The 10,113-nt window shown below is 43.5% G+C and overlaps 1 protein-coding gene across 1 annotated transcript in view; it reads right to left on the reverse strand.

Annotated features, from left to right (window-relative positions):
- Positions 1–9,851, reverse strand: part of EIF3H (eukaryotic translation initiation factor 3 subunit H) — a 142,571-nt gene extending 132,720 nt beyond the window's left edge. Inside the window, exon 1 of the mRNA XM_008168297.4 lies at positions 9,222–9,851. Within this exon, the coding sequence (XP_008166519.1) occupies positions 9,222–9,344 (123 nt within the window). The 5' untranslated portion in view covers positions 9,345–9,851. The remainder of the gene's footprint in view (positions 1–9,221) is intronic.
- Positions 9,852–10,113: the final 262 nt, after the last annotated feature.

A 10,113-nucleotide genomic window follows, 5' to 3' on the forward strand; every position in this document is an offset into this window, starting at 1 on the left:
CGAAGTTCTCCGAAAAAAATATACCCATTGGCCAAAATTGAAATATTTTGGTGCCTAAAACTTTTACTTAAATAAAAAATAATACAAAAAAAGTTCTAGGTGTCTTAACAATTGAAATTACAACATGATGGCCACCTAGTAGCACTGAAAACTCATATACAGGTAATTTGTTAACTCAGCCAGCAGCCTAGTCATATATAGATAACAGATTAACTCAACCAGCAGATCAAAGCAACAAAAAGCCCCTACAGCTACTCACCTAAATTCAGAGGTAGGCCCCAAATAAATGAGCACCCACAGTGTCAACTGACTTTAATAGGAGTTTCAGGTGCTTGGCAGTTCTGAAAAACCAAGTCACATATATTTAACTTTAGGCATACAAGTTTTAAAACTTTAGCCATTGTTTGTGTGACAGTTAACTACTTCATTTCAGCTATTTATCTGGGACTCCATGATGAGAGTGTTCCAATATCATCCCTGGCGTTAGTCTCAATGTCTGATTTAAAAAGATCCCAGCTTGTTTGTGCCTGTTCCTGATCCAGTGAGGATTTTATAAGTACTGTCAATGACACAGGGCCATAGAAAGTAAACCTCAGTTGCGTTTACCATAGAGTAGAAATGAAATCTAAGCAAACATGTTCTTGGCATTATGTGCCCATTTGTATTCTTCTATCTAGGTATATGATCCACTGTTTCACCTGATCACACTACTGTATTTCGGGATATTTGTGCAACTTCTGCTTTGTACTACATTGGATCAAAAGACCCAATACAAGAGACCCTTTCAAAAGAATAATGAACATTTGCCACCATCCTGCCTTTTCTCAATGCAAATAGTCTCACTGAAGTGTGTGAAGGATCAATTCCATATCAAGTAATCTGGTATGCTAATGCTTCAATTTCCTAATCACATTTCATTTCCTACCATTAAAAATATCAGGAAACAGAGTGGACTTAACAGAGCCTTATAATTTACTTCAAAGTATGGAGATATTTCTAGAATGTGTTTCTCTTCTTCAGGGATATGACCTCTTGCATCTACATGCTTTATAGTGTTGTATTTTAAATTGGTTATTGGAAATGGCATTAGTGTTGAGCATCAAAGAATTCCAGAAGTATGCATAGGAGGCTCTTTATTAGTAAATAAAACTCTTTATTAAACAATTGTATGAAAGCAAGTGAACATAGTAGAACTTTGGCGGTTGTGCTAAGTCTCTCAGCTGGGGCAACTAACATTTTCACAAACCAATAAAATTACTCAAGTGTGTAATTGTTTACAGGATCAGGGCCCATATGAATTGCAAAACTATTACACTAAACAAAAGATAAGTGTGTCAAGTCAAACATTCAGAAAAATTATCAAATGCCAGAATTAAGGTTACACAATAAAACACATTCTATCAAATGCCAATGGCTATAGAACTGACTAAAAATAGGATGTGGGACAAGGTAAAAAAGGTATCATCCAAATCCACGAGTGTAGGTGGTGTGGGAGAGGGGAATACACCTCCATCTCCTGGTTTTAAGAGGTGGAAATATCAAGACAGAGTGCTGAAAGTGATGCTTTGAAAAGAATTGCTGTCACTTAAAGATTGGTCATATTGAAAGTAATCTTCATGAAATAACTAGTATAGATCAATACCCGGTAGTAGCAACTATTTTCCACTCTGAAGCGATCCATACTGATTTTAAAAGAAGTTAGTTTCTCAGCTCTAAGGACCAAGATCTCCTTTAATTATATTCATGGATTTCGTGGGAGTGTATGGAAATACTGCAGGCAAACAGGAAATTAAGAGAGTACTATTAAAGAAAACTATATTGCAGTATTCCAGAAGTAAATGCCCAGTTTTTGCTATTAGAGAGGCAAGGTGGTGAGATAATATCTTGCATTGGACCAACTCCTGCTGATGAGAGAGAGACACTTTCGAGCCACACGGAGCTATTCTTCAGGTCTGGGAAAGATACCCCAAGCATCACAATTAAATGCAAGGTGAAACAGATGGTTTATCATAACTAGTCTGCAGATATTTTAAGGGACCAAAGTATCTTTTTCCTCAGGCTACCAAAAGGAACATGACTATGTAACACTACTTAAAAATTTCACCTCTATTTTGGAAGAAAAGTGAGACAGCACTTTAAGTGTGTTTTTGATAACTGTAAGTTGACTGGTCATCTCCTGAGCACTCCCTCATGGCCTGAGGTCGAGCTGCAGGTGCACTGCCTCAGTTTCCCTCTTCTTCAGCTTAGGGCCCCTTAAATCAAACAACTTTTCATTAATTCAGCCAAATCTCTGCTCGGGACTGGATTAAAATAACAAAATCATACCAAAGACATTATACAAAATGAAGGTACATTGTGTATCCAAAAGTCATCTGCATGGTGTGAAGAATAAAACTAAAGCCCAAATGCCTTTGACCACTTGAAAAGCACAACTATTAAAACTGCTTTAGTCAAATAGATGAATTGTTTTTATAAAACAATTAAATCAAGTACTTGTACAAGTTACCAAAAGTACAAGTCAGTGTAGTTATAATGCATCCCCAGTAGCTGGAACTTTGTCAGCTAGAGACTCTCAAATGCCCAATTTATAAATCAATTCAACATAATGAGAAAGGAATACTGTTTGCATCAAAACTCATGGATTACCAGATGAATAATGCCAAATATGTAAACAGAACTTGTATTTTTACATTTAAAGAGGGTGGGAGAGACACCTTTTTGCACATATACAATTATTTGTTCAAGATTTCCAACTTTTATATGCTGTTAATCAAAAGTGTGATTTATCACATTAGGCCTTCAGAATTCAATCAGTGATAATAGCTCAGTCTAACAACTTTAAAATGCCAGTTTATTTATAATTTGCAGTGTTTTCAATCTTACTATGGCTCTCTGGTTTTCAAATTGAACAGCATATTGAGTTAAAGAATAATGAATGATTTTTTTCCCCCTAGGAAAAAGTGAAACTTGATGGTTCTACCCAATAGTATTCTGGATGGAACACCTCTGAAGACAAAAAAGGTGAAGATAAAATTACAGTTATTTTGTTAAAATATAGGTAGTCAAATATAGGTCCTATTTCTAGATCATTTCTACCTCTGTGAACGTAGGCAAAGCTGTCTTTGCACCTCAGGTCTCCCATTTGTAAAAGGGAAATTACTACTAATAATTATTTATATTACAGTAGTACATAGAGGTCAGGGCCCCACAGCAATAGACACTACATAAACAAACAAACAAAGAATAGTGCTTGTCCCAATGAACTTGCAACCTAAGCTAAAAATAACTACCTACCTTTCAGTGAAGTCCTGAGGATTTATTCTTAAATGCCTACAAAGGACTTAAAGATCCTTAAATGGAAGCCACTATAAAAGTACAACACGATTTAAAATAAACCACTGAAATTCAAGTAAAATCAAAAAAATATTTGAAACAGTATTGAGGTAGCAACTCTGGAGCTGCTCTACAGTAATTTATGAATATTGTATGTTGGCCTGGTTATTGGGATGTTTACTGTATGGATTAGTTTAATAGTGGGCTGTAACAAACCACCAAGAAGGAATTAAATACCTCAAGAACAATCACCCTGCAGCAGACACTTGACAGTTAAGGGACAACGGCCAAACTATTAGCTTTGAAGATTTTTCCTCCTCCCCAACCAACCTGCACAACTAATTTTGTCCAGAAGGACCAAAGCCCAGGAACACAGAATGTCACAGGAACTCTGGCTGTTGAAAAAGAAAGCGTCCCTCATAGGAGAGGAAGGTAGTTGTTCAGAGGAGTTATTCCAGCGACCAACACTGAGACACAAGCAGCTGTTCCGGTGTCTGAAGAAATTAGGTTGCCAAAAGGCTTACCATCCCTGATAGCAAGATAGACATGCTGTTTTTGAATCCTCTCTAAAATATTTGTTCCTACTGCAAAATAAACAATACTTTGTTTTTAAAATGCTGTTTGGTCATTATATAAAGCACTGGTCACAGACTCCTGAAGGGAAGAACAACAGATGCCAAACCCAGTCAGACCTGCTAGGTAAGCACAGATCATACACATGGTACTGTAGCTAAGAGTGGGTGAACTGCGGAATTCCGCCCCATGATAAGCAAAGACATGAGGCCTGAGGGGGTGTACTCAGAGACCAGAAAATGGATAGAGGTGCAGCTAGCGATGTAACCATATCAAACAAATATTAACGGAGAGAGATTAATGTTTCCCTTCTTAACGTATGAATGTTTGTTACACAAACAGTATGCACACTTTCCAAAGGTTACTCTTATTTAATATTTATTAAATTGTAAACTCTTAGGGCAGGAATATATCCTAAAGCAGCTATGTGGCTGCTCTGATTTACACTTGGACTAGGGAAGCTGCAGTTTGAGAAAGAGGAAGTTCTGACTCCCTGATGCCCTCTCACCCAATATCAAATAAATCTCTGCACTATGGAGATCAGAGGACTGATTCTCTAAGTTACTTTGCCCCAGTGAAAGATTCTAGCAAGCTTCATTCTGTTCTGACCATAATCAGAAATGTTATAAAAGGAGAAAGATAAAATACAACAAAATGCTTAGGAGAGAGTAACGAAGACTGTTTACTCAAACAGAATGAAAGAATATAATGGAAGGCTTTTGTAATATTGCATGAAGTGGTTCTAGAAGAGATATTTCATTTTTTTGGTAGTAACTTTCATTCTTGTATCCTGCCTTCACCGAGACCAAGAATTTAGCAACATTCAAAATGGGGTTGGATATTTCTCTGAACGTTTTTGATATCCGTATCTGTCATAATTATAACAAAACTTCCTGAAGGGATATTTCTGGAGGCATTTGACCTCTTGCTTCAGAGCTCAACCTATCTGAGTTCAGAATGTGACCTAACATAAACACGTCCTGGTCCAGGACTGGGACGCCTAAATGCTACAATAATACACACAACAATCATCATCAAAAGGAGCAGATTATCCCACATTTTTCTACTGCAAGGTTCTCACACCTTCCTCTTAAGCATTTGATCCAATAGGGGGAATTCTCATGTTACTATAGATATGGGGTTCTCCATCTGGGGGTTGAGACCCCCCCAGGGGATCGCGAGGTTACTACATGAGGGGTCGCGAGCTGTCAGCCTCCACCCCAAACCCTGATTTGCCTCAAGCATTTATAATGGTGTTGTAAATTAAAAACACTTTTTAATATATTTAAAGGGGGTGTTCACTCAGAGGCTTGCTGTGTGAAAGGGGTCACCAGAACAAAACTTTGAGAACCACTGCTATAGACAAAGATGCCATGAATCTTTTCAAGATCTCAGGATCTAGTGCAGTGGTTCTCAAACTTTTGTACTGGTGATCCCTTTCACACAGCAAGCCTCTACGTACAACCTCCCCCCTTATATATTTAAAAAACGTTTTTATATATTTAACACCATTATAAATACTGGATGCAAAGCCGGGTTTGAGGTGGAGTCTGGCAGCTCGTGACCCTCAGTTTGAGAACCCCTGATCTAGTGGGAATTCCAGGATCCTTCTCTCCCAGAAACAGCTCAAGTAGCTGCCTCTGCTGTTGCTCTCAGCTTTCCCAAGCAGCGGCAGCATGGTATTTAGCGGACTCTCCTCAGTTTTCACACTTCTGCAGTTTAAGAAAGCTATTACTAGCCCCACCAACACTGCAAAATGTCTGCAGAGACAGGAAGAGAATACTGCAATGGTTTACACTCATTTCACATTTGGAAGAGTCCCTTCTCAAGCACAAAAATCAAAAACACTATTTTAATGAGGAGTACTTGTGGCACCTTAGAGACTAAAATTTATTTGGACATAAGCTTTCGTGGATTAAAACCCACTTTGCCCAAATAAATTTGTTAGTCTCTAAGGTGCCACAAGTACTCCGCATTCTTTTTGCTGATACAGATTAATACGGCTACCACTCTGAAACCTGTCACTATTTTAATGGGCAGATTTACCTCCCTTCACCCAGTCACTCATTACACTTTGTGATTCTGGAACAGTAATGGAAAGGTATAATTAAGGCTCCGTGTTTGTCACGGATTCCGTGACCTCCATGACTTCTGCAGCGGCCGGTGCGCCTGACCTGGGGGCTGCCTGATCAGGCTCGGGCAGCCCCATGGCCAGGTGCACCGGACGCTGCTGGGGCAGTCTTGGGCCGCCCCTCCCCACCCCCCAGCAGCAGGAGTTTGAGTGTGTGTGTGGGGGGTGGGCGGGAAGGGGAGAGGAGTGTGTTAGGGCTGGGCAGTGCTTACCTGGGAGGAGGGGGGCCCTCCCCGGAAGGGCAACAGGAACTCAGCTCCTAGCTTTACATGCTTTCCCGCCTGCAGGCACCCCCCCCCCCTGCAGCGGGGGGAGGGATAGCTCAGTGGTTTGAGCATTGGCCTGCTAAACCCAGGGTTGTGAGTTCAATCCTTGAGGAGGCCACCTAGGGATCTAGGGCAAAATCAGTACTTGGTCCTGCTAGTGAAGGCAGGGGGCTGGACTCGATGACCTTTCAAGGTCCCTTCCAGTTCTAGGAGATAGGATATCTCCATTAATTAATTTTTTTTATAGCTCCCATTGGCCACAGTTCCCAGCCAATGGGAGCTGCAGAACCGGGGCTTGGGGCAGAGCGGAGGCAGTATATGGAGCTAGGGTTGCCGCTTCCCAGGAGCTGGGTAGGGAACCTGCCCCAGCCCCGTGCTCCCTGGGCTGCGACCACCCACAAGCATCTGTGGTGCCCCCTCAGGCCACGACCCCTACTCCCCAGCATCTGTAGCGCCCATGGCACCCTCCAGGGCCTCCCTCCCAAGCCGCCTCCCCCCCCACACACAAAGTTTTAATCAGGGGTATACAGCAAAAGTCCAGACCAGTGAGCTTAACTACAGTACCCAGAAAGATACTGGAGCAAATAATTAAGCAATCAATTTGTGAACACCTATAAGATAATAAGGTGATAAGTAACAATCAGCATGAATTTGTCAAGAACAAATAGTGTCAAACCAACCTAATAGCTTTCTTTGACAGGATAACAAGCCTTGTGGATAGGGAGGAAGGGGTAGATGTGGTATATTTTGACTATAATAAGGCTTTTGATACTGTCTCCCATGACCTTCTCATAAACAAACTAGGAAAATACAACCTACATGGAGCTACTTACTATAAGGTGGATGCATAAAGGATTGGAAAACCATTCCCAGAGAGTAGTTATCAGTGGTTCACAGTCAACTTGGAAGGGCATATCAAGCAGAGTCCCGCAGGAATCAGTTCTGGGTCCGATTCTGTTCTAGATCTTCATCAATGATTTAGATAATGGCATAGAGAGTACACTTGTAAAGTTTGCGAACAATATCAAGCTAGGAAATGTTGCAAGTGCTTTGGAGGATAGGATTAAAATTCAAAATGATTTGGACAAACTGGAGAAATGGTCTGAAGTAAGAAGGATGAAATTCAATAAAGACAAATGCAAAGTACTCCACTTAGGAAGGAACAATCAGTTGCATACAAAATGGGAAATAACTGCCTGGGAAGGAATACTGGAGAAAGAGATCTGGGGTCATAGTGGACCATAAGCTAAATATGAGTCAACAGTGTAAAATTGTTTCAAAAAAAGCAAACATCATTCTGAGATGTACTAGCAAGAGTGTTGTAAGCAAGACACGAGAAGTAATTCTTCCGGCTCTACTCCACGTTGATTAGGCCTCAACTGGAGTACTAACTGCGTCCAGTTCTGGGTGCCACACTTCACAAAAGATATGGACAAATTGGAGAAAGTGCACAGAAGAGCAACAAAAATTATTTAAGGTCAAAACAACATGACCTATAAGGGAAGATTGAAAAAAATGGATTTGCTTATTGTGGAGAAGAGAAGACAAAGGGGACATGATAACAGTTTTCAAGTACATAAAGGACTGTTACAAGGAGGAGGGGGGGGAAATGTTCTCATTAACTTCTGAGGATAGGACAAGAAGCAATGGGCTTAAATTGTAGCAAGGGTGGTTTAGGTAGGACGTTAGGAAAAACTTCTTAGCTGTCAGGGTAGTGAAGCACTGGAAAAATTGCTTAGGGAGCTTATGGAATCTCTGGAGATTTTTAAAAGCATATTACACAATCACCTGTCAGAGATAATCTAGAGAATACTTAGTCCTTCCATGAGTGGAGGGGACTGGACTAGAAGAACTCTGGAGGTTCTTTCCAATCCTGTGATTCTATGTTTTATTTGTACCGTTAGTATGCTAAACAGGCGCTAGACCCAGGTAGCGGGTCGCAACAGATTCCATTCCCAATACCTAGGGCTCTACCAAATTCACAGCCACGAAAAATGCATCATGGACTGTGAAATCTGGGCTCCCTCCATGAAATATGGTCTTTTGTGTGCTTTTACCTTATCCTATATAGATTTCATTGTGAAGACCAGCGTTTCTCAAATTGGGGATTCTGACCCAAAAAGGAGTTTTGTGTGTGTGGGGGGTGACAAGGTTATTTTAGGGGGGCTGCGGTACTGCTACCCTTACTTCTGTGCTGCCTTCAAAGCTGGGCAGCTGAAGAGTGGCAGATGTTGGCCAGGATCCCAGCTCTGAAGGCAGCGCCCCGCCAGCAGCAGTGCAGAAGTAAGGGTGCCAATACCATACCATGCTACCCTTACTTCTGTGCTGCTGCCTTCAGAGCTGGGCAGTTGGAGAGTGGCGGCTGCTGACTGAGGGCACAGCTCTGCAGGCAGTAGTAGCGTAGAAATAAGGGTGGCAATGCGATACCATACCATGCCACCCTTACTTCTGCACTGCTGCTGGCAGTGGCTCTGCCTTCACAGCTGGGATTCTGGCCAGCAACTACTGCTCTGCAACTGCCCAGCTCTGAAGGCAGCGCTGCTGGCAGCAGCGCAGAAATAAGGGTAGCAATACCGCAACCCCCTTCCAAAAAACCTCTTTTTTGGGTCAGGACCCCTACGATTACAATACTGTGCAATTTCAGATTTAAATAACGGAAATCATAAAATTTATGGTTTTTAAAATCCTATGATGGTGAAATTGACCAAGCGGCCGCACGTGTGTCCACCTCTGCAGCGCCACTTCCGCCTTCCCCCCAACCCCCGGGACACACGAAAACGCCCATCCCCCCCGGGGCGGGGGTGCTGAAAACCGACTCTCCCCGCAGAGGCGATTCTACAAACCGCGCTGCCGCCGGCCCCCACGCGGCCCTGGCCAGGCGGCCGCACAGACCCTCCCCTCCGGCTCCGCTTACTCACCAGCCCGTCGATCTGCACCTGCTTGACGGCCGAGTCCCCCGGGGCCGCCTTGCTCCTGGCTTTGCTGGCGGCTGCGGAGGAGCCGGTGCTAGCGGCCACCGTGGTTTCCTTGCGAGACGCCATGTTGAGAGACGCTGCCCCCACGCCGGCCGGAAAGAGAAAAATGGAACACCGGAAGCGTGGCTAAGGCCCCGGAGGTGGGTTGTGAATGACTTCCGGCCGGAAACTAAGGGAAAGGTCAAAAGGGGCCGAGGTAGAGTGGATGGTTCCCGTTTGACGCACGCGCAGATAATACGCTGAGTCCCGGGACACACTGCGCGTGCGTAGAAGAAAATCGGGGGCAGGGGGCCGGAGAAAGCTGCGCATGCGCATCAGTGATCACTCGTCAAGTTTGTTTCCGCGTGTCGCACACAAACACAGAAACGTGGAGAGCGCGGGGCAGCTCTGAACGCGTCCGGGCCACCGTGTTCGTGTCAGTATGAGAGTGGCCGGTAGGCCGCGTCTATACGGGCGGGTTGTACCACCTCAGAGCGTGGGGATAGCCGGGGTGGCTACACTTGGGGAAGGCGCTGTGCTGGAGCAGCATGAGCACCTTCGTACTGGTCTAACCGCGTCCACACTAGGGGCTGTGTCAGGATAGAAAAACGTCACTCCCCAACTGACATAGGTCTACCCGTACAAAACCAGCACGTGTCCCAGCGCTAACAGCTGTTGGATCGCATTTCTCTAGGACAGGTGATTGCATAAGACCAGGGCTGAATGAATCAGAGGCTAAGGGTTTGCACTGGGATCCACCAACAGGCAGGACTGGAGGAAAATGAGGGTTTGGTGCTGAGGATTTCCCAACAGGATATGTTCTAGGGGCAAGGGACAGGGGACAAGCATAGGCAAC

This window comes from Chrysemys picta, chromosome 2, assembly GCF_011386835.1.
Source record: "Chrysemys picta bellii isolate R12L10 chromosome 2, ASM1138683v2, whole genome shotgun sequence".
NCBI lineage: Eukaryota > Metazoa > Chordata > Testudines > Emydidae > Chrysemys > Chrysemys picta.